The following is a 24,526-nucleotide window of genomic DNA, read 5'->3' on the forward strand; positions in this document are numbered from 1 at the left end:
CGAGCCCAAACTCAAATCATGTGCACCCCATGACTACTTTCAACTCAGTGATGGATTATTCTTGTTTCTTGTCTCAAACCAATTAGTAATAAGCATTACACTTTCATACAACAACACCAAGGATTCATGTAAGATTTGCAGGTTGGTTATGCAGACTGTGTAGTTTTTAATATGAAAAAGCTTTACACAAAACACTTGGCATTTAAGTATTTCCCAAGCCAGTCAATGAAAAAAGGATGTCACACTTTATAATAAATTAAGAAACCTTGTTAATGGCTCAGGCAAGGATAGGAATGAGCCTTAACTATCTGCCCCCAGGCTGTAAGAACACCCCAGAGACTGTGCCACCTTCAAAGTGGCAAGCAATGACTTGATGACAGGAAGGATGAGACTCCTTCTATGTGGACTGATGACATTAAAAGGGTTTGTTTGTTTGTATGCATGTGGGAGGAGTCCAAAAATGAGTTTAAGATTTCAAAAAGAAGCAGAGGTTCTCAGACCTAGGATCTTTTTCATAAAGACAACCTCAAAGATAGAGCTGAGTAAGAACTGCAAGATGACTAAGTCCTCACACAGCAACTGTGATGCCATCTGTCAGTTGTACACTTAGGTCAGGGTCAGAGAAATCTTTTGAAATAAACTGAGTGTCAGAAACTTGCCTCTTTTTTTCCTCACTTACTCCTGCAAAGTCTGCAACTTTGTGGTCTGTTCTGAATTTGGAAAAGAAATGCTTCTGACAAACTTGCTAACGCTAGAAGAAGCTCCAGAATAATGGGCTGACACCAAAGGCATCCTATTCCTTTCTGTCAGCCATCCTCAAAGCTTCTATCAGTTTGTTCTTTAAAGACTACCAGATCCTCAATTTCCTTACCCAATATCCAAAGAGGAACAAAGACCATCATTACCCATCTATGTGGGACAGTTTGAGGACGGGCAACGCAAAGAGGTATGTGGAAGAAGAATCTTCCAGTGATCACCACTCCTTAGGAGCAGTCTCCAGTATGTGACAGGATAATGGGGGAACACGTAAACCCTGAAGGTCTCAAAGGGGTGTAAATTCACAACATCATATCAAGTATATGATCAGGTGACAACAGCCACATGTAGACCCCAAGCAGACATTCATGGCATGCTACTCCAGGTACAGAACAAGTTGATGGAAGGGCCTGACATAAAATTTACTTCAGGATTTTGGGACAATAGTTCCTCACATCACCGATACCCCACTGATGCCAGCAGGTCACGCTTTTCATTTACAGGCCCTGTTCTTTGTGTCAGAACACCACAAACTTGTTACTCAATCCCTGATTTTGTGGAAGAGTTAATCCCGGGTCCTTCATCCTCCCTCCCAACCTCTGCCAGACTTTGTTCCCATCAGAGGTACAAAATCATTCACTATATCACTAGGAAAAAAAAGCCAAAAAACCCCAATCAAACACACATACCACCACCACCACCACCACCACCCCCCCCCAAACAGCTGTAAACAAATCAAGTTAAGCTAGCAAACTGAAAAACAGCCACATTGCTCAAGGAACAGGAAGCAGGCAAAGTGCTCTGCTGACCTAGTGGTAATACTGCATTGCTAAGCACACTAATCTGGGAAAGTTTGGTTTAATCCTCCTCCCATTTCTTCCTAACCAGTCTTCTCCTCCCACCTCCCTCAATACTAATCAGCCTCAAGACTTAAAAGTTATTTGCATTGCTTCAATGACAGATCCACTATATCCAGGCAAATTATTTTAGCAGGTTTTAATCTATTTCCAAAACATTTTCCCATGGAATATAGCAACATTTACTGCTTTTATCCTGAGTGACTGAAATTCAGTATACCAGAGCAAAAGAAAAGCTACTATACAACCCTGACTGCCTGGTCACATCTCTTCCACATTACTTTGACATTTCAGAATTCATCAAGCATTTCTGGAGTGGGAGAGCTATTGATGAGATGATGGATATATCAGGCAGAAACCCAATAAAATCCTAAACAGAAATCCAAGTATTCTAAATGAAGGCAAAATTTATCCGTACCGGACCTCAGAAATACACTCATCTTCATTAGATTATTTTACCTAGCAGGGAAAACATCATTAATGTACAAAAGTATACTAGAAGGAAAGAAGAAACGTCTGTATGCAAATAGGTATCAAGCAATCAGTTATGATTACAGATGTGCTGACTTCTCCTTTTTTAACTTTGGCTGGCATGCCAAGGCATGCTAGCCCTAGGAAAAGATTTGAATGAAGTTCACTAACACCAGTTCACATAAATAAGGCAATGGAAGCGGTGTCTTGAATCTAGCATTAACCTACCAGAAATGAAAAAAACAACAGGCTAAAAACCATTGTTTAATTCTCAAGTTATTTCAGTATCTCACCCTGCTTCTAAATAAGTCAGCAAAAAAACATCCAACTGTTATTTTTAATCTAGTGCCAGAGCAAAGGCATGTGATTTTTCTGGGTTGATTCCACCTTCTTCATTATCACCTTTATTCACCAAGCTGTTCATATCATCAGAAGAGAGTATGACCTTCCTGTAACCTGTTTGTAATAAAATCTCCGTGCCATTAACCATTTACAAGTGATGCAGTCTATCCCTTTTTAGGGTCTCTTTTTATATTTTTCCAAAATAAGCTCTAAGGGCTAATACGATGAAGTCAGAAGACATTTCTATAGACAGTCATCTAACAGACTCCAGATTTGAGGGCATGTGAAGGATTAAGTTGAGCTACAAATTAACTCCTAAAGACAGAGAGCTATTCCAGCATTTCAATTCCAATCCCAATATAATGAAGCTTTCTGCAAAGCTACTTTCCTACTCTAGCTAAAGCTGGCATTTTTAAAACTCTGCAAGTAACAAGCACACAGAACTGCCAAAGGCTTCTTCATGTAAACAATCAAGAGACTGGTAAAGATATTTATCCATCCACCCTGTACGTGCAGAATGACACATAATGAAATTTGTTTTACATCTGGAAAGCTTAGTGCCTCATAAAGGAGAAAAAAACCCAACAGATAGGTGGTTGAAGGAGGAGGTCCACAAAGCAGTTGCAGCCTTCTCATCTTTTCAGAACCAGGGAACTCACTTACCTTCAAAACCAGGCACAGCACAGAAAGAACTGGGTCTTGATACAACAGTTTTATGCAGCTCTGTCTATATGTGCATGTCATCTTCCTACAAAATAGAGCTCTCTAGCAATCTAGTAAATGCTAAAGTCCTACAGGCTTAGGTTTGAATATTAAATAGCTTGGAAACATGAACCCAAGAGTAAGAGAAGCTAAGCCTCACCAGGGTGCTCAGGCTGCCCAGCACTTTACAAGATCAGGCTAACATATGGCTTGCCCTGCTGCTGATTCACAGCACGGCATTCACTCTTCAAAAACGCGAATGGTTCAGCAAAGGATCATTTAATAGCTTCAAGAAACTGAAGACACTAGTCAGAACTCTGCTGTAAAACAGCAAAAGCAGCTACAGTAGGATGGCTAGTTCAGTAGGGAAAGAACCTCTTCAGTTTCCTGCAAAACAATTACCATCAGCAGGGCATCCATACATTTATGCCTCCTTGTAGTACTCAAATCTCCAGATCCTACTTACCACAATGTTAACTTGCTTCCAGGCATGGCGACAACTCCAACCAACTTCATAGGCAGTATTAAAACCAACTCCCATGGCTTTGTAAATACACTAGTTCTCACACAATAATGCTCTGCTTACCTCTGTTAGCAACATATGGTAAATGTGCCTCAGGAAGTGCAGAGGTGTATGATGCAAACTTACAATGAATATGCAACAATAATATATACAGTATTTCACAAAAGTCGGTGTTGACAGCTGTAATTTAGTGCAGGTGTTTGTCCTATCTAATACTCTATTGAAGCTTCTCCATGTTTAACTGAAAGTTTACAAAATGCTAACTTAAGCTTCATTGTTTCAAAAGGTTTGAAAAGGCAACACAGCTGTTCCCTCAGACATGAAAAAAAAAAAAAGCAGTCAAAGAAAAACTGTATCAGTGCTTACTTTTTATTTTAGCAAGAACTAATTTATGAATACTGAACGCTTGGGGTTAGCTATGCAACATAATAAATATGAAAATCCATGCATGCGCTAGAGAGCTTGACATCTATCTGCTGACTATAGCATAGCAAAGTCAATACACAGGAAAATGAAACAAGCAGCACTGTTGAAAAATGCAGACATAAGGTGTCATAAATTTGGGGAGACAAGTAACACCGGTATAAAGCACTACCTGAAATAGACCTGGACAGATACAAGCTGTCCTGATACCCATGTAATGTGGTACATATAACCCAGGACTATTCCATAATTGCCAAATTTCCCTAAGAGTCTAGACATAAAAAAGGCAGTGAGCCCTAGAGGTTGTTGATTTATTTTTATTTTTTTCTTTTTTCTTTTTCTGTGTGACTCTGGAATCACAAGACAACTGCTTACAGAGACACAGACACTGAACAGAATTACACTTCACAGTTCCCATGCTGTTCTCTCTCTGGATATATTGATAAAGGCAACATGGATTTCTTTTTATTCCTCTTCTGCCATCACTGCTTTTAGTATCTAGACAAATTTGTCAGGAATAATGAGATGAAACCTCTTTCTGATGACAAAACACTGCATCTTCCTTTCCTCTAACCTGCTTAACTGTTCATCCCTTCTAATAGTCAGTAGAGACACAACAGTCTCCTGAGTTTCCAAATGGCATTTTGTTTTAAGTGAAGGCTCCAGCTGAGCCATTTCTAAAGTATGATGGAGAACTGGAGATGATAGTAAAGCTCTGAAAATAATTTACTATGGCAGTGGGAAGTCAGGAATGTAAACTGGGCATACTTTGCTCATACACCATTGCAAGAGCCTCAGCGTGCAACTTAAGTAAAAGAAGTTTTCTAACAGTCCCTGCTGGCTGCATTATATACTGCTCAGTTCATAAAATGTCCAGAATGATGAACACAACATTCACAGAAATCAGGCAGCAGTAATGCCAGATGCAGTGTCAGGGCTTGCTTGCAAGGAAGAACTACTACAGGAACAAACTCTGTAACAAAGATTTCCTCTGTAAGACCACTAACGTGGTAACTACTTCAGGGTATCCCAGCACAGATGGGAGAACTACAGCAGGAAGTACGATATGTACTCACACAGATGTGGTTTATTTGATGAAGAAATCAAAAAATGCTTCACTGCATCTATACACATGGGCTTGCTGTATCAACCAAACCTCACTCCTCAAGCACAGCTCATATATTTGGTTCCTGCAACTTCTTAATCACGGCACTGTACGCTGCCTCTGTCTTGCAGTATCACAGCCTCTTTTTCACTAAAAAACTCCATGTGTGAAACAGAGCCACCACCCCATCGCATCTGGCGCGGGCGCCCGAAGAGGTGAGAGCACTGTCCTGATCCTGCACAGCAACCTGGGGCTTGTCACACGTTGAGGGCCTTGCACCTACCCAAAGGCAATCTGCCAGATGTGGCCTAGGGTCATCGGCCCTTCCACACCAAGTGGCTCCCAGTGCCCAGGCAGCTGATGCACCCTGCGACACGATGCTGCAGAGCCCTCCTTCCCCTCGCAGGGAAAAAGCAGTTCTGAGTCATTTCAGAGGTCCTGTCTACATCGTTTGCTGAAGCCCATCCCAATGAATGCACCCATCCCAACAATTGCCCTATTATCATTAGAAAAGTTAAAGGCACGCAAAATTAAGTCCTGCTTGAATACATCTAAGTCTGAAAAGTTAGGTCCCCAGTGCCTAGCAGGAATCTGCAGCTTAAAAAAGAGGGAGGCAAGAAAAAGGAACATGCAAAAAGACTTCTACTTTCCTAAGTGTTTTAAAAAGCTCTAGGCAAATATTTTTCTTTCTCACATTCCTTTCAAAGGCACTGATCCAAGTGTTTTGAGCAGCATGAGCTGTCAATTTACAAACTTACTGCTGCTCTGCTCACTAAGCAGTGTTTTGGGACAAATATATGCATATATCCACATGGATAATTAACAGCATGTAGTTGGTACTAATTGCTACTCCCCTGAGACTTTGCACTGCATCCGTTCAGAACCATCAACTATCGTTATTTCATCACAAGCTTCAGTGGTTTGAATTACATGAAAATTTGAGTTTTCATCACAAGAAACACCAAACTTCTAGTACTCTAGTACAGAAGATCCTGAAAATATGTTTGAGACATCTGGGAAATTTCAAAGTTCAGACTGTAGTTAGGAAGAAAACAAGATTCACATTTTTTAAACTGTCCTAACTGTTTTGAGGGGGCATAAAGCCTGATTTTGAAATGCTGTGGACTGGTACAACCCACTGCTGTTTTGTCTGACTGCCAGGACTGTGATTCCAGCCATTTTTACGGTCATTTCTTTGAAGCAGGTCAGTAACTGTAACATCTAGTTTATAGATAATGAAATCAGAGCAGGGGATGACAATGACTTTGCAAAGACAAAATTTAAGTCAGGAAAATAAAAAGGCAAATTCAGAATCTGGCTTCTCCGTGCTCTCAACTTTTACACTCTACTAAATCTCATGCCATCTCAAAACTAAAAGGGTTGGTAGAACTTCCTAATATACCACTATTGAGGCCCAGACAATCTGTCTCCTAACAATGTATCAGCTAAAGTTAATTTTCTCTCAAGTTGTCATTAGGCAGCAAAGAAACGTTACACATCGACTTTTCTTAACCTTCCATTTATGTTTAGTGGACAATTCAGCATTGCACTTCTCTTTTTACAGCAATTGCAATCACAAAATTTTGTAATAAGCCGTGTGCCTCTCAAAAATTGAGGGTGAATTCAGTCAGAAAGTATGTCTTCCGCTGAAATACTCAGAAAGGGCTCCTGGCAAGGATCTATTGATATCTGCAAAGCTCAGTAAAATTAGTCAGAAATCAATATTAGCCTATAAACACCACCATTCTCTTGGGAATTAACTGCTATACACAGCTGAAATAAATATTTTCATCAATTTTTATTAAAAAAAAAAAAAATCAGAATTTTGCCCGAATTTTAGTGTATTCTTTTAGGTCTCACGCAGATTTATCAAGAATTTTTAAAGCATATACAAGAAAAAAAAATAATACAAACTTTCAATTTTCTTTTCCGCTTACATAATTAATATGATCAACCTCTGCTTGCTACTACAATGTCACTTTTTTGCCCCTACTGGATTCTGAGAACACAAGCCCAAACTGAAGTCATAACACACAGTGATTCCCATGGAATTAAATAGCAGAAGCAGCAACACGAAGAACACTAAATGTTGAGCCAGTGCCCTCGGTGAAGTCCCTAACACTGGCCACTAAACCTAAATTTTCCTAAGTCAGTTGCATTGTAGGATGCCCTCCTCCACATCTTTACAAAGCTTGACTTTAAACAACTGCTATACACCTCCCATCTCAAAATGGCATCAAACTCTGAGGAGGTATTTTAAGGAACACATCCAATATTCACAAGTGACTAAATGTTTGAATCAAAATAAAGCAGGAAATGTCCAGGAAGAAAGTGCCCAAAAGGTGCAGGGAAAAATGAAGTAGACTCAATACTACTGCAAAGTACAGATGGGTAAATGAGCTGAGACAGTGAGAAGAAAGAGGAAATGTCATAACTGTGGCAACAGAAATGGAAAAAGCTAAAAACTGAGATGGAAAGGAAGAGGCAAACAAAAGCAGACAAAGCATTTTTCCTTGAATCACAGGCCAGAATAACCACTTCTTAAAATGCCATCCTAAAAGGCATCAGCAGAGAAAAAGGACTTGTAGTCCACAAGCTGGACACTTCATAATCAAACCACATTTATCCTCCGATTTCCTTCTTTTATCCATTTTAATCATACCTGATCTTTGGTCTCAGATTTCTACCGTCCAACATGCCCACACTCTTGCTACTCTTAAAGCTCAGAGACTCTACCAAAATGCCCATCATTGATTTCCAGTGCTGATTTCATGTTACCTCTCCATCCCCTGGCGATGCACTGTATTGTTTTCTAAGTATCTAACCTGTGCTGTAAGTCTCTGATTGCTCTGCATTTGCTCAGGACCCAGGACATGAAGACTTTGAAGCTCTCCAAAGCCAGACCTTCCAGGTGTAGGTAGCTAGATCCTGGGTAGATGGCTCTTCCAAGCTGTACTATGAGTCACCCAGAAGAGCAATCCCACCAGATGGACATACACTTGCAGTAGTTTTATAGCTGAACTGTTTCCTGATAACATAAGAATCAGGCACTCAGCCTTCCAGTAAATCCAAAATACCCCCATTCTCCTCATCCCTCCATGTCCTCTGCTTAAACTTTCTGCTGGTTTAAGAATAGAAAAGTTGTTGTTTCTAAGGAACTCAGGTACCTAACTTACATAAATACTTGCAAAAGTTCCATGAGATACTGTATATGTCTTTAAAGATCTAGATTTGGTGTTCTGAAATATTTAGTTTTATGCACATGGGAATCCTAGCTTGCCGTTATATGAACCTGGTCAGCAGCCAAGCACCACGCAGCTGCTCACTCCTCCCTTCCCTCCCAGCCATGAGAAGGGACAAATAAGCCAGGCTTGGGGTTCAAGATAGGACCAGGAGGGACAGATCACCCATTATGGTCATGAGCAAAAGGCAGACTCATTAGGGGAAGAAAAAAAGAACATACATTTTTTACAGACACTAACAACAACACTTAACAGAGTAGGACAGTGCGAAGCATTGCCACATCTTGAGAACACCTTCCCCCACCCCTCCCTTCTTCCCGGGCTCAGCTCTGCTCCCGATATCTCTACCTCCTCCCCCAGGGGCACAGGGGCAGGGAATGGGGGGTGCAGGCAGTGCTGCCACTTTTCCATCTTCGGTGGGGGGAGCTTCTGGAACTTGTTCCCCCTGCTCCATCATGGTCCGCCTCTCACAGGAGACAGTCCTCCACAAACTTTCTCCGATGTGAGTCCCTCCCACGGGCCGCAGTGTTTCCTTACACTGCTCCAGCATGGGTCACCAACTATCTCCGACTGGAGTCTCTCCCACGGCTGCAGCCCTTCCCGAGCTGCTCCGGTGTGGGACACCCCCACATGCTGCAATCCTCCCAGCACTGAATTACAGCAGCGGGGGCTGCCTTTTCCCACAAGACCCCGGCCCTCTTTGGGCACAGACACCTTGATCATCCATGTGAAAGGAAACACAGCCCATATATCAGTGTCTGCTCCACCGTAGATCTTCATGGGTGGCAGGGGGGGCCGCCCTGCCGTCTCCCCACAGGATACAGGGGGGTCTCTGCTCCGGCACACCTCCCCCCTCCTTTCCTCTGTTCCTCCACTGACCTTGGTGTTCATGCAGCTGCTGCAACTCCTCCTCACAAGTCCCACTGCCCATCACCACGTCCCTTCTTAAGTAAGTTATCACAGAGGTGCAGCTGATGGGCTCAGTTTTGGTGCAGAAGTGGAGCTGACTTGGAGCTGGGGGAGCTTCAAGAAGCTTCTCACAGGCGTACACCCCTAAAGCCCCCTCCCCTGCTACCAAAAAAAACCCCCACCACTCATTCAAACCCAGGACATAGCTTCACTGAAAATCACTCAGATTTACGCTAATATTTTCCAAAGCACTAGATATTATTTACCTTACAAGTTTTACTTTCAAAGGGATTTAGTCATCTAGGTCATGTAAGTACTTTAGAAAGTGGAGTTTTTTTCTGTTTCTCTTCCCATATTTTTCACACTGACTACTTTAGGTACTCAACTTCAGTATAACTCAAAGTGTACACTCTGTCTAATCAACTGACATAAACAGTTCCTTCCGAATGGTGAGTCACAGCATCCAAGTTAGATGCCAAAAGTTAGTGTGACTATCTGTCTGTGTATTGTGTCTACTTTTAGGCAACCAATTTTGTCAAGGCTGGCCTTCCAATGTACCATAAGGTAAGGACATACCACAGTTTTTCTTTCATTAGTTATTTGAAGACAGACAAGGCAGGTAAGACTTTTTTTCATGCATATGACTTTTCTGAACATGAAGGCAGGAAGGGGCCTTGATATCAGATGGAAAACACCCACTCCTCTTAAACCCCAAAACGTGCGGATACTTAGCAACTTTCATGTAAATAACAGCATCATCATAGTAATTTATCTTCTACTCAACATTGAACAAAGAAACACAAATGAAAAATTACCTGAGCACCATAGACTCGTTGCATTGCCTGAAGCAACTGGTTTGTATATTCGGTAAGGGTTCCTGCATCTTCTTCAAATACACTGAGCAAAGACCGAGTCTTCAATTAAAGAAAAAAAGCAAATGGTTTTAGTCCTGAGAGAAAATACTAAAAAGAGTCATAAATGGCTGTAAATAGTTGGTAGCAAAAAATACAAATCAATCAGAAATAATAAGGCTTTAACTTTGCATGATTCTGTTTATTCAGAATCTCAAAACATGTAGAAATTAGTCCTTCTATTGTGGATAAGTAAACTGAGGCGTAAGGAAGCAAAGTGATAAAATGCTACGGCCAAACCCTGACTCTCAGTCTCTTGTGCTAACTAATAGACATTCCTTCCAACATAATCAAGAATGTAAAAATTCCTGAATATCTGCCTGCTGACTACAGTAATCCAAACCACGTTAGACTCTGGGTCAAACACCACTGCTTGCTCACTTCTCTAATGTCAGACTGCATTAAAAGCACCCCTTTCCATGAGATAATTTACAGAGTATTATTCACTCTCAACTGTCTTGAGCAACTCTTAAAGGGCCACTGCCAAAGCTAGCTGATGGAATCAGACCAAACAACTGAGTGCTCATCTACAACAGGAACAGAAGTATACACCCACTCAGAGATACCCTGGACTTTCTCCATTCTGCTAGCTCATCCTTGTCAGCAAACAGGGAGGAAAAGAGCATAATGACTTGTGTTATCTTAAAAGACATGAATTCCCTTGGTTTGTTTTGGTGGAATCACCAGGAACAAAGAATTACAGTGCTGACACAGCTCCTGAGATGGGAAACAAAGATATCTCAGAATAATGGCTGAGCTCCAGAACTTGCTAGATCGTGACAATAATGAAAGAGGGAAGGCTGTCCCTTTAACAAAGTCATGATCCATCCTTAGTCTCAACTTTGGTAAATCCAATCTATTTGATGTTAACTGGCAATGTCTTTCCATCTGTACAGCTAACTTCCATGGCATTAATTAGTTTCATCTGCTCATGTGAGGGACACGCATAAACACCAGTACTTTCATAATCACAGCAATCCAGTAACAGAGCAAGTGCTTTATCTATCCTATTACAGGAATCTCTAATGTACCTGAAGGAGCCACGTTCAAATCTGGGAAATTTATTTCAAAGATTTAAGATAGTTTTAAGTTGCTTCACTATTTTAACAGAAGGCACATATACTTCCTCAAGGCATTTATTCTCCTCTCCAAAACTCTCTGCCCATACTTTATGTTTGTCCTGAAAACTCAAAATCAGCATCCTTCAAGAACCCTGGCCTAAGAATAACTATCATTTAATCTCTGCTAAGAAGTATCTAAACCAGAAATCAGTGTTGCTCAGCAGTTAAAGCACATGACTTGGGAGTCGGTCCTTGGGTTCTCTTCCTGACATTGCATGGGAGTACTTCCATACTTTGAGTAACTCTAAAGCTCTCAGCATTCCAGACTGCTAACGTGCTAAACTGCTACAATACTCCTACCTTAGAGACACTGGCAGTCAGTGCATTTGAGAAACTAGTTTGATATCTTAGCATGTAAGGAGATAAGTAATACAAAGTACTGTTTTCAAATAAAGAGAACATAAAACCAAAGAATGGCAAGAAGGCCAAGTCAATGAAATGGATACCAAGAACCCAAACTTATAAAAAACCTTTGTGCAAAACTTCCTTACGAGGACAGTAGCATCGTTCTGAGAGTTCTCCACATTAAGTTATTATTTCAGGAACTGAAAACATATTGCTTTTCAAAAATACCTAGTTTTAAGTGGTTCATCTTCAATGGTGCATTAAAACAAGCAAAACTAATGTCAACAAACTATCTTCTATCCACATGGTGCTCATCTTCCTTGTTTTGTGTTACAACAGCATATGAAATGCACAGGGTATGAAGATGGTTAAAAAAATAAATCTGTGGAAGGCAAAAATGATAAAACTGACATAACGCTTATCAAGACAAATCTCTAGCCAAGACTAAAGAGCTGTAATGAAATTGCCAGAAGTAGGCTACAAATCACACATCTCTGAATGCTGGAAAAGGCTTCCAAACAGAAATTCCTACTACATTCCTGAATCTTACTGAATTTTTGCAGGTTCAGTTTTTCAGATGCCTAAATATGGGCTGAGGTAGAACAGCTCTGGGAAATAGTATCTGAAAATCTTGGCCTCAGTTATTAACACATTGTTCAAAAACAAGAAAAACAATAAATGATTCAAGCAGTCTGGAAGTTATTCTTGGAAACTTTTATATATAAGAAAACCATTTTAAATCACTGCACCAAAATACCAGTATGTGTATATTTTCATTGTTGCTGGTTTGAAAAATCCTGGAATAGCAGCTAATGCTGCTGAAATAAACCAGTAATCCAAATATTAAGCTAACATTTAGGAGGCCTCATTAATAGCACCATTATCTCAGCTTCTGGAAACTTCGGAAAGAAATTTGTTCTTTCATGTAAGTATTTCCTTTGGTTTTAGCATGACTGCTTACGTAAATTTCTCTCCTATTTTATGGCCAAACGCTTCAAAATTAAGACCCTTACGGCCTTCTTTATCCAGTGCTTGGAGACAAATCAAGACAAAAGTTTCAGAAAACTGATGAAGAGATAACTTTGGCCTAATTCTCGTCAGTCTTGCACGTAATTTATATACTTCACACAGTTTATACAAAGTGAGGTTATGTCCTCATTTTAGCATCCCTTTGCATTGCTTTACGTGACTGCACAGGGCAGAGGAGAATCAGGTCACTTTACACAGAAGCAAATGAACCCACAAACTGCTACACTGCAAGTTCTGTGGGACAGAAACTGCTTTGATATTGTAGCTACCAGCTCACAAAGGGACTCTGTGGTGTTGTGCATCTACAGTTCTCCCCAAGAAAAAAGTAATAAAAATATAAAATATTTAGACACCCTTCCCCCCATTTCCTTGCATGAAAAAATAGATTTTAGCAACACTGGGCCATTATAAATATTAAATAATTCCCCTCCCTCCCAAAACTGTAGGACTTGAACAAAATGCAATGACCAAATCAAGCCAAAACATCCTGCAAATACTCTGGCTTATGCACAGCTTGGTATTTCCAGTAATTGCAAAGGAGATGTTAACAGCCTTCATTTCAGGTCAGAAGAAAGATGAAGTCCTCCAAATTCAATTCAGTGCATTGTTCAACTGCTTTCAGCCAGTGTTACATTTTCAATCATTGAAGGAAGTGTTGACTGAAAAGGTAAATGAGTTCACCTATCCTGCGTGTCAAGTTCTTCAGCTCCAGCATGCAGCGGGGAGGTTAATACTGAAAATGTTAATACCTGCTCATAAGAAATCTAGTACATTTTGGTAAACTGTGGAACACATGACAGTTCAGGCTGGCAGGGAACTCTGCAGGTCACCTTGTCCAAACCCCTGCTCAAAGCAGGGCTGACTGACATCACATCCAGTTAGTCAATACATTTTCCAGTAGAGTTTTGAAAATCTCCAAGGATGGAGATTCCACATGTGCCCAAACAAACAGATTATGAAAATCATTCTTACTAGGATGGGATTTCACAGAATCACAGAAAAACAGGGTAAGAACAGGTGATCTAGATGAGCCCCAAGCTTCATTAAATCCTGACAGGTGCACATCCAATCTCTCCTTCAAAATGTCTCATGACAGACTCCATAACACCTTTCAGCAGTCTGCTCCACAGCTTACCTATTCATTCCTTCTCCTGACCCATCAGCAGATGAGTTAGGATTACAACAGAGGGCTACTTGGAGGCAGGATCCATGCTGACCCAGCCTGCCCTACCTTTTTCTTTTGCTGCTTCATCAATTACTTTTGTACCTCTGTCTGCACCATGCTTTGTCCCCAAGCGCGCCTTCCCCACCTCTCTGTGAAATTTCCACTCTTTCCCTTCCCCCTTACTTCTTTCTTCCACCCAAACTTTCCTCCTTCCATCCTCCTTTCCCAGCTCTTGAGCACTCACACCTCTCTGCTCCCCCAAAACATTATAACATGATCTGTTCTTCACCGTGGGGTTTTCTACAGTCCTCAGGGGTCCCAGCAGTGGGGCACAGGGTGCTACACTAGGCTGGGTGCAGTGCCGGGGTGAGAGGAGAAACGTCCTCCCCTGCCTACGGTGGGGAAGGAAAGGGCGGCAACCGCCTGTCCTCATTTCTTGGACTCCTGCAGAAGGAGGTCATCTTCGGTGGGATCCATCTCATCTATCCTCACAGGAAGCCCTTGGGGCCCCTCACTACAAGTGGGGAGGGCACAGGCACGCTGGTGGTGACATTCCTTCAGCCCAATTTTGTCACCAGGGCCAGGTGACTCACAGGGCTGAAGTCTCTCTTTCCCTCAGGGTCCTTGGGGGAAGGCAGTCCACCAAGCCATGCCCACCCAGCTTTCCACAACACACCTCGCCTCTTCAGGGTGACTTACAGCCAGCGAGCGCACACCAAGACAAGGCAGTGCAAGGGAAAAAGGCAAAGGAGAGGTTTCTCTGAGGGAGGTGAGAAGGCGCTGTGCCCCAGCCTCCTCACACCCTGGCCCTCCACGCTGGGTCGCAGCCCTCTTCCCCGGAGGTCCCCAGGAGCTGACACGACCCGTTTTTCCCCCAGCAGATGTCCAGGAGGAGCCCGAAGCCTTCCCCCGACGCCACACGGGTGCCGTTTACCTTCTCCGCGGCATCCCTGCTCCCCGACGGCTCCCACGGGCGAAGCCACCCTGACCCACTTCTCCGCCCGCCCTGCTGCCCCGCCGCCCCGCTCTCCCACACCGCCCGCCGACACCCCTCTCCCTGCCGCGGGACGGCTGCGCCCCGGCCCTCCCGAGGTACCAACCCCGCTCCGACCCGGCCGGACCCCGCGGGCACCGCCAGCTCCGGCTCGTCCCACCGACCGGGCTCTCCCCCGGCAGCGGCCGCACCCCCCCCCGCCCTTCGCCCCGGCTTGGCCCCCCGGCAGCGGGCCGCTACCTGCGGGCTGTCCTGCAAAGCCTCTTCCAGGAGCAGCCTGTCGACGGCGGGCATGTTGGCGCTGCGGCGCGGCCGGGCGCGGGGAGCTGGGTACGCGGCAGGCGCCCGCTGGCACGCCCCGGCGGCGGGGCTCGGGCGGCGTCCCTCCCCGCGGGGGCGGCCGCGGATCTCCGCGGGCAGCGGGGCACGGCGGGCGGCTGGCTGCGCTGGCGGGGCAGGGACGGCAGCCCGGGGCCGCTCACTCCTCCCAGTTCCCGTCCGCCGGAGGAAGCGAGTCACGGGGAGGGCCGGCGACAGGGGGGGAGCGCGGCGGGCGGGGGGTGGTGTCCTGCCGCCATTAACTCCGCGGGCCTGGCCGGCGCCGCGGCGGCCTCGCCCGTGGGGAGGGAGGCCCCAAATGGAGGGCGCCCCTTTCCCCTCCTCCCCAGCTGCGAGCAGCGGGGGGCTGGGATGGCCTCTTGGCTGCCCCTGGAGAGTAGGGTGCTGGGAAAGGGAGCGAACGCAACAGGGGCGGTGAGATCTCCCCCCAGCGGAGGGGGCTCTCCCTGGCCGTGTGGGTGGGAGATAAATGAGGGGAAGGTTGCGTCCTTCCAGCCCGGGCTCGCAGGGCTTAAGTACCTCCACTTGTGGGTGAGCCCCTTGCTGTGCCCCTCGCAGTGCCGTGGCTCTCCTCAGGGCCACCGCAGGGCTGTCCAGCCGGGGTGCTGGGGCCCCGCGGGGCTCGGAGAAGCACCCCAGGGCCTCGGCCGTTTTCCAGGCCCAGCGCAGCCGCTGGCTGAGACGGGCCTGCCTGCGAGTGGCCCTCACTTGTGGTGTCTGCGTTCTTAGGGACAGGTCTGCAAGCAAAACTGGGGGGCCCCAGAGCGCTCCAGGCAGGCCAAGCCCCACTCAGCCAGATCCTTACGGTTGCGGGGTTAGAAGGGACGCATTTTAAGTTACTGGTCCTTCATACACAAAGTCATGTTTTTATTATTGTCTCACTGCTGTCTTAATTGCGTCGGATCACGTCAACATTTGGACATCAGATGCTTAGATGAACAAAGCTAATGTTTGCAAAGTAAGCAAAGTCTTGCTTGATCCATGAGTATTTTGTTATGTTCATGTTTTTGAAGGGTGCCCAGTATATTTGAATGCTTTCGGTTTCTCTAAAAGTCCGGGGTTACTCTGCAGATCAGTTGCTCCATGCTTGTCAGCTGTAGCTTTTGTTGTTCCAGTGTGGCTTAGGACGAAAGTGGAGATACTCAAAACCAGGATCTCATTTAAGAAAAAAACATTTCTGAAGGGTTTAGGAAGAATCCTGCCAATTAAACAGAATATGCAAACAAAAACATTGGCTGTAAGATGATGTAAGATGATGTAAACTTCGAAGAAATTTCACAGTCTTTAGATAACTCATGTTGCTGCCCTCTTTTAAAAGAAGAAAAATAATATTTAAAAAAATGCAATTTGAGCTGTAAAAGAGCTCCAAACTTTAGCATTGGTATGCTTTGCCATTATGGTAAGTGCCTGCTCTTTCCATCTAAAGTCCAGTGGATTTTTCCACTTCTGACATTCTGTAACAATAGTGAACATTTTACATGTCAAGAAAGGTGATTGCTAATACAAGTTGTTTTTTTTTTTTTTTTGCTGATTAAAAGACTGTACACAAGCAGGTGGTCTTAGGAAAGTTTTGCAGTTCAGTTGGATGATTGCTTTAATTATGTATGAGAAATGATTACTGAACCCTGTAATTTTGGCTAAGATATTTCTGTGGGTCTGACATTGATTGGTATTGCTTCTGAAGCTCGTGATAGGACCTTTAACCCAATGTGCCAAGCCTGCCTTGATATGACTGCTCCACTGGTCCTGAAGCTGGACTTTCTGTTCCAGGCCCTTGAGTAAGAACAGCGTTCTCACGTTCAGTCCACTTTTCCTGCCTGAATAAAGACACTGAGCCATAATAGAAATCACTGGCTAATACCAAAAATACTGAGTATGACAGTATGTATTTACATAATGAGAAAACAAAAATAGATATGACTTTATCATAATAATGTTGTGTCAGAGAATTTTAGAAAGGTGGAAGGAGGTCAGAGAAATTTTTTTTGCCTACAGAATATGAAGTAAAGCATTAGACTTAAGAATCCATGACCGCTTCTGAGCCAATTTTGTCAGTCTGTGTTAAAGTCTTAGTCTTCTTTCTTCAGAGATTTTGAAAACATTATTTGAAGTGCACCGAGGAAGAGAAGACTCTGCTTTATCAGATTATCTGTTAAAGTAGCTTCAGGGCATTTTTTAATATTTTCCAAATACTTCTGTTATAACTCTGCCCTTTTCTTTCTCCCTATTTCCTAGACTATTTCTAGTCTAGGAATAACTGAGCAACAGCTCTTCCCCATTAGGTTGAAGTGTTTCCTTCACCAAGAAAACATCAACATGGTTTGTGGTTTTATTTCACATTCCCTCCCAAGAGATATAACCTTCAAGGTCTTACCTTGTTCCTCTTGATGGCTTTGTTTAGTCTAAGGTTCAAGTGTGGAAGCCTGTTGTCATTCCAAAATTGAGGGTAGCCATTTCCAGAACAGGTTTTACTAGTGTTATTTAAATAAAACAAAAAGCACTTTAGTAACTACTGGAGGGTGATGCTTTTACTATCTGGCATTCTTTTTTGCATCTTTCCTTACACAGCTATCAACTTGGTGGATTGCTTATTTATAGCGATCAAAATATTTTTATTGAACTGTCCTAATACAGTCCAGATGTTTTTGAATTAAAAAAAAAAATAAAAAATCCTGCCTACTAATAATTAAAATTACCTTTTCCTTGTATTACTGATAATTGCAATTAATTTCAAAGTCACCTAGTTTTATTTGGTCTCAAGAATTATTCATCAGTCTTGGTAACTCCAGATAATGTTCCTAAAATAATTAACCCATAGTACTACCACCAAACACTTCAACAATTTATTTATACAACAGTAGTGATACTGTGGAAAAAACGGGTACCTTTGTGGATAGGCAGACCTTTGGGTAAGGAGTGTCTAAGCCTTTGACACAAGAAGACGCTGCCTCTGGGATTCACGGGTCTCTGCGCGGCACTGGTGCCGCAGTGCTAGGCTGCCGGGCCTCGGCAGCGCGCTGGCAGCAGCCTGGCGGGCCCAGCTCCAGGTGGCATGCTTTGGGGGCACACTGCGGTACCTGTGCTGCATCTGGGTACCTGAGGTAGCTTCTTCAGAGCCGTCTCGGTAGCTTTACGTTGCACAGTGGTTTATTGCCGCCTGGAAGAGAAGTAGCATGGCGTTTCCTTTGTTGTGTGGTCCAGGAGCTGCTGGCCGCACTGGGCAGTGCTAGCGGCCGACTAACAGTGGTTTGGCTCCTGTCTTCTAAATCCAGGTATTGAATGCAGTACTCGGTTACTACAAAGTCTTGCTAGTGAAAAGCACTCTGACAGCTATTCTTCAAAGCCAGGTTTAATGGGAACATTGCACATACGGAAAGAAAACAGGGAAAGAGCAGAAACAGTACCCAGAATCAATCACCTGAATGTTCAGACAACCTGTCACGGCAGTATGAGCTAAGCTGGAGAAAGCTTCCGGTAAGCAATCCAATTAATTTTTATGTGCGTATTCTGTAACCTACAGGTGACTTGATTGTGTTAAGATAAATACTTCTTAGAATGTGAAAACTTCAGGTAAAAACCCTGGAATGGCCAAAGTGAAATTGATACATACTGCTTCTAAAACTAAGAAGAACTAATGGTATCAAATAAAATCAATAAATAATTGAGCGTTGAGTATGAAGTAATTCACTACATGAACTACTTGTGCTGTTTCTAAGAAAAGAAGGTGCTTTATTTCGACGAAAGCCCGAATGTAGCCCCAAAATCACACAGTTAAGAGAATGAACAGTTTTAAGGGAAGGAAGAACGTTTGGATTTATCTGTAAGTTCTCAACCTGTCTGCTGTTAAATCTCACAGCAAAGTGATGTAAAATCTTCCAGTCCTACTGCAGTTTCACAGAAATTAGTGCATCTTCAAGCTTGAATTTGGGGTGTTACATGTGATAGTCTTGTTCCTGTTTGAGGCTGGTCAGGAATATCCCTTGGTAACCAGCCAGTCAGGTATGGTCCTCCCCAGACTGCCTTTGCTCACGGGCAGAAGGGAGGGCAGTGTGAGGTGGCAGCTGAGGACTGTGGTTCCGCAGGACCGGAGGGTCTCGGTGCCATGCTTTCAGGTCTGCCCGAGTGCTTTTCCACCTAACTGCCCGGCGCCAGCTCGGGGCTGGAAGCAGCAGTGCTGAACCTGGATGGTGCTGTGCATGAGTTAATAAGCCCTTGCCAGCTTTAATTGGCTTGTTTGGAAACAAGGCAGCTGTTGTGCATCCTTAGCATAATTTATTTCCAAATGTGATAATCCACCCAGTATTAATGGTGAGCTGACTATAATTATTTTTTCTGGTTAGACTAGTTACAGAGTAACTCATATTGCATTGTGTTTTCTTTCTCAGATGTTCCATCATAACTTTAAAGAACATATTGCATTATACTTCCTTTTTGGCTTCATACCTTATACTTTACAAGAAATTTCTGAGCAGTAGTGTGCTAGTCACATGTTTCCTGAGTCAGCTGAGTCTATTTATGCATTTAACACAGTGTCTAATATTCTTCTTCATGATCAGCAACAAAGAAATCTTTGAAATACAGATGGCTTTTAGAGGTATAATAATTTACCCTAAGTTGTGTGGCTGTCCTGCATAAGTATGGAAGGTATATTAAATGATAGCAGCAATAAATTGCTTCAGATGAATTCTTTACAAGTAAAAGATTGAAAAAGATTCTCACTACTGTCACTACCAGAAGCATCCCAAAACAATTTGTTAGTAGTACCCGAATAAATTACTGGTTAAATTAATAATAGGACATCTAGTGTGCAGGAGAACTCTCGGACACATCGAGAAGGAGGATCTTGTGATTTTGTGTATGACCCACAAGATAATACCAGGCTGAAATAAAATTCCATTGAAATTATTAACTGCCATGTAACCAAGATCTCATGCTCTTTGTTTTAACATAAAACACATGGCTTTGTTTATTTCCATCAAACACATTAGTAATATGCCAGAATGGGTATGTACAGATGTACTGGCTAGTGGGATGGATTGAATTAAAATCTCTTTGAAGGTGATGGGTGTAACTGCCATCTTTAATTTAATGTAATTTAAGGACAATTAAGTTCCCTCATGTAACCAAGTACAGCAGCAGTCTCTATCCAGATCCAGAACAGGAATATCATTTCAAAAGCCGGAGTCTCTGATGACAGTCCTGGCTAGAGCTGTTGCCACCACTTCCCCCATGTCTGCCTCTGCCCTGCAGCACATGGCCTCTGGTGATGTTGGAACAACTCTTTGTTTGGGAGCCTGCCTGATGAAGGGCATCTGATTTAACAGTTTGTATTTACTTTACAAGGAACAGGAGCAAGAAGATAATGGGTGGTTCATTGGTAGGGAGAAGTATTGAAGTATTTTAAGCTAGTATTACTACCTTTTGTCCAGTTTTTGCAGTGCTTGGGTAAATGCTAAGATATAGGCTCCTTTCTCATTTTAGCTGTGCTTTTTGTAATGTTAGATGCTCCCTAATCTAGCGAACACTTCTCCTATTTCAGGTGATGGTCCAGTGGAGTTCGTGGGTATCTGAGGTGTAGTGAAAAATCTTACTGTGAAATACAACAAGTGACAGAAAGAATAATACAAGTGCGTCGTCAAAGAAAGGCACACGTGGTATGATTCTGTAGATTAGAGTAAGAGACATCTAATACCTGGCATATAATTGTTTTATGAAACGCTGAAAAGTAACCTTTCATGCGTAAAGGTTACCAAAAGTCAGAATACCACATTGCAAATGCAGCTTGGATCTGCAGGCAGGGCTGTCAATTTAGTGTCAGAGGGAATGCTGACTCAGAGCCTTTCTTTTATAGTCTTGAAAATACATTAATACAAATCTCAGAAGCAAATGCACTGAATGTTGTCACTGTGTCTAAAGGCAGCTTTTAGCCTGATTTTTTTATCATAAGATCACCTGAACCAACAAGGCCCTGCGCTCTGTGTTTCTTTCTGAGTTAATGTTGCCTTAACTCTGATCACTCTCTTTGATTCACCTTCCCTCGGTCTCTTTCTATGGTTGTTTAGGCTAAAAAAGCTGAACAATACAGTCATAACACTTACATATAGCAGAACGTATCCTAAAGCCTATTAGAAGTCCACAAAAATTTACAAGCATTATTAGATCCCTTCTGGCCTTCCTGCTTGCTGCTTGGGCTCTTTTTGTTCTACGTACATGGTGTAGCCCAAGCGGGTCCTGGTCCACAACTGAAGCCCCTGCAGACTACAGAGACCCTGAACTGCCCTCCCGGTTGCTTTCCCCTTGAGCAGAGCCTGCCTGAGCTGCCCAGGGCAAAGCCGGAGCCAGGATGTGGTGATGCAACAGGGTGTCATTTCGTGTTTTTAGAGAAAGAGCAGAAAACCCAGAGGATGATACAGAAAGCAATAAGGAAACTCTAGGCAGCACCCAAATGGGCACTTACGTCGCAGTCTGATTCCTGAAGGGGAGTGAGTCCTCCAGGCAGGCTGCCACAGCAGCGTCATGCACACAGGTACAGGAGCAAGTGCTGGCACACCAGGAAGATATGCTGCTGCATTGCTGCCTAGGGAGAAGGTTTGGACACCCCCAGTCTAGCTCAGCAGGAACCATCTCACCAAGCTCTGCGTTCCTCCACAGTGCTCAGATACTTCCAGCTTTGCGGGATCGAACATTACCAATTTTCCTGCCTCTGACAGCCAGTTAGAAGTTCTGCTGGCTGGAAAAAGCCAAATGCTGGAAGCCCTTTCCTGGCATAGGACTGGACCTACCGCTGCTAACGCAGGGCTTGCCAGCCAGCCAGAATCGCGCAGCGTGTGCGCTGAGACGCTCCATCCAGCATTGCTGCTGGTGGCAGGATCATCACCCTTGGCACGCTGGTGGCTTGCTGTCGTGGGGGCCAGTCAGGAGTACAAGTGGAGCAGAGATTTGAATGACTGTAGTAGAGGTTGCAAGCCACATATTGTTACTATCTTTCATCGTGTTGTAGCTCTTAAGAGTGTCTTGTCAGAGGTGTGCTGGTCTTACCAACACGGGTAAGAGCACGGCCCCTGGGAAGGCCGCAGAGCACGGCCCCTGGGAAGGCCGCAGAGCACGGCCCCGGGGAAGGCCGCAGAGCACGGCCCTGGGGAAGGCCACAAAGCACGGCCCCGGGGAAGGCCGCAGAGCACGGCCCCGGGGAAGGCCACAAAGCACGGCCCCGGGGAAGGCCGCAGAGCACGGCCCCGGGGAAGGCTGGCAGAGCACGGCCCTGGGGAAGGCCACAAAGCACGGCCCCGGGGAAGGCCGCAGAGCACGGCCCCGGGGAAGGCCACAAAGCACGGCCCCGGGGAAGGCCGCAGAGCACGGCCCCGGGGAAGGCTGGCAGAGCACGGCCCCGGGGAAGGCTGGCAGCGGGGCCAGACTGCCACTGTTAGCAAAATAATTCTTCCAGTCGGCAGACCCTTCTCAGTGCACTCCTGAAGTTTTTCCAGGATAAAGGCCACCACAAGCAAGGTACAAGCAAGATGAATTATCCCAGCAGGCAGCTTGCTGCCTACGAACTGCCCACCTTATGTGACTGAGCACCTCACAGCAACCTCAGAGTTTGCATTGCATCAGGGAAGCTGCCCTGCCCTTTTGCTTTCCACTGTGTGATTTGTGATGCAGGCAGGTGTTTTGTAACCTCTGCAATGATGCCATTTGTTGCCTGTGCACTTGACTACCTGGATCCAGTCCTGCAAACATAGCAACTGGGGTTTAGCCTGTCAAATTCCTGGAGATTAATCTGGCATATAAATGTTGGCTGGATCTGTAAATAGTTTTTCAGTTCTTTCAAATTCATTTATGGTAACACATCGCTTATCCCTGTTTTTCTTTCACTATTTTAAAGACAGAACATTTAGTTCAAGGGTCACATATAGTCATTATCTTTAAACACTCTGTAAACATAAGTGCTGACAAGATCATAGGTCAGCAAGCATCTGTCTTTGTGAAAGCCATAAAGTGTGCAGACAACATGTAAAATAGAGTGAATAGGACCTAATAATATACGTGAGTTTGTCTTTGAGGGGACCAGTGGTTCCTAATTAATTTTTCACTCTCTCAAATCAAACCTGTAAGAAACAACAAAAAGAAAAAAGCCCCAAGCAGAACAGCAATGCAGATCTGTGACCAGGAGAACATGAATAATAATGCGATGGAAAATGTTCTTGTCAGCATTTAAATTAAATTGCTTTGAAAGAAATCTATGACAAAAGAAAAGTCTCCAGAGTTTTTCAGCCTGTGCCTGAACAGAACTGCTTGTGCATACAGTACTTCAGAGGTTTCGTTACATTTGATTTACACTGCATCTTAGCATTGCTAAATGGAGCAATGTTCATACTTTGAAAACTAAATTGAGAAAGAGCATCTTGGTTTCAAATAAGTGCTCTGGTTACTGTTATTGTTAGCTTTGAGTCCAGATCTCTTCTTGTTTACATCGTACGTTTGGATCGGTGCTGCTGGCACGTGTGGTTTCACTGTGTCGGAGCCTTCTGGGGCAGGTTTGCTGCAAGGGGCTACCGGGGCTGTTATCTCCCCATCAGCGCTTCCCCGAGCAACATGAGCTTCTTGTTACGAGATGAGAGAGATTTTGGTTTTGCTGGAAAAGTAATAGTCTTTATCATTGTGGAGGAAAGAGCAAATGCAAGTCTTCAAAACCTAAATGCTCACTAATCAGAAATCAAAGAAGTAAATCTCCACAGCAATTAGTTTAAGCTAAGTTCATAATTTTTTATGCAATGCCATGCATTTTAAGAGCCCCAAGTCATGGTCATGATTTTTGGACACATTTACACATGTGAATACTAGTAAACAAACCACTAGTGTTTTGGAAGTAACTCCAGGGGTATATTGAGGAACAGCTGGTCTTGGGTTTTGGTGCGTTGCCTCCATTATGTTGTTAAAGCTGGAATTAATGGAACTAGATAAAGTGTTTAATGCAGAGATTCCCAAACTCCATCCATTTCTGTGTCTGTCTCTACCCTTGGCCTCTACTTGTGGATCCAGAAGCTGATTACATGTTACAACGAGGGTGAATTGCTTCATCTTTATTAATATAAGTGAAAGGAGATTGTAACTTTTATATAGGTGCTAAAAGGATATCTCCAATGAGAACATCATGTAACTACACATACTGATTGCTTACAGTTTGTTTTGTTGCATGTGTATAAATACTTTACGCTTACAAATATTTCAAATTCTGTATACAAAAAACCTTCTCTAAACACTTCAAAATTACTAGTATTTTATCTGTCAAAAA

General features: G+C 43.7%; 1 protein-coding gene across 2 annotated transcripts in view; it reads right to left on the reverse strand.

Annotated features, from left to right (window-relative positions):
• Positions 1-15,312, reverse strand: part of APPL2 (adaptor protein, phosphotyrosine interacting with PH domain and leucine zipper 2) — a 40,042-nt gene extending 24,730 nt beyond the window's left edge. Inside the window, exons 1-2 of one of the 2 annotated variants that reach the window (XM_042793105.1) lie at positions 15,136-15,312; positions 10,146-10,244 (exon numbers count right to left, since the gene is read on the reverse strand). In XM_042793105.1, the coding sequence (XP_042649039.1) occupies positions 10,146-10,244; positions 15,136-15,189 (153 nt within the window). In that variant the 5' untranslated portion in view covers positions 15,190-15,312. The remainder of the gene's footprint in view (positions 1-10,145; positions 10,245-15,135) is intronic. The other variant, XM_042793106.1, reaches the window with a different exon arrangement.
• Between the last annotated feature and the right edge of the window lie 9,214 nt (positions 15,313-24,526).

The sequence above is a fragment of the Tyto alba genome, unplaced genomic scaffold, assembly GCF_018691265.1.
Source record: "Tyto alba isolate M040663 unplaced genomic scaffold, T.alba_DEE_v4.0 Super-Scaffold_2, whole genome shotgun sequence".
In the NCBI taxonomy this organism is placed as follows: Eukaryota; Metazoa; Chordata; class Aves; order Strigiformes; family Tytonidae; genus Tyto; species Tyto alba.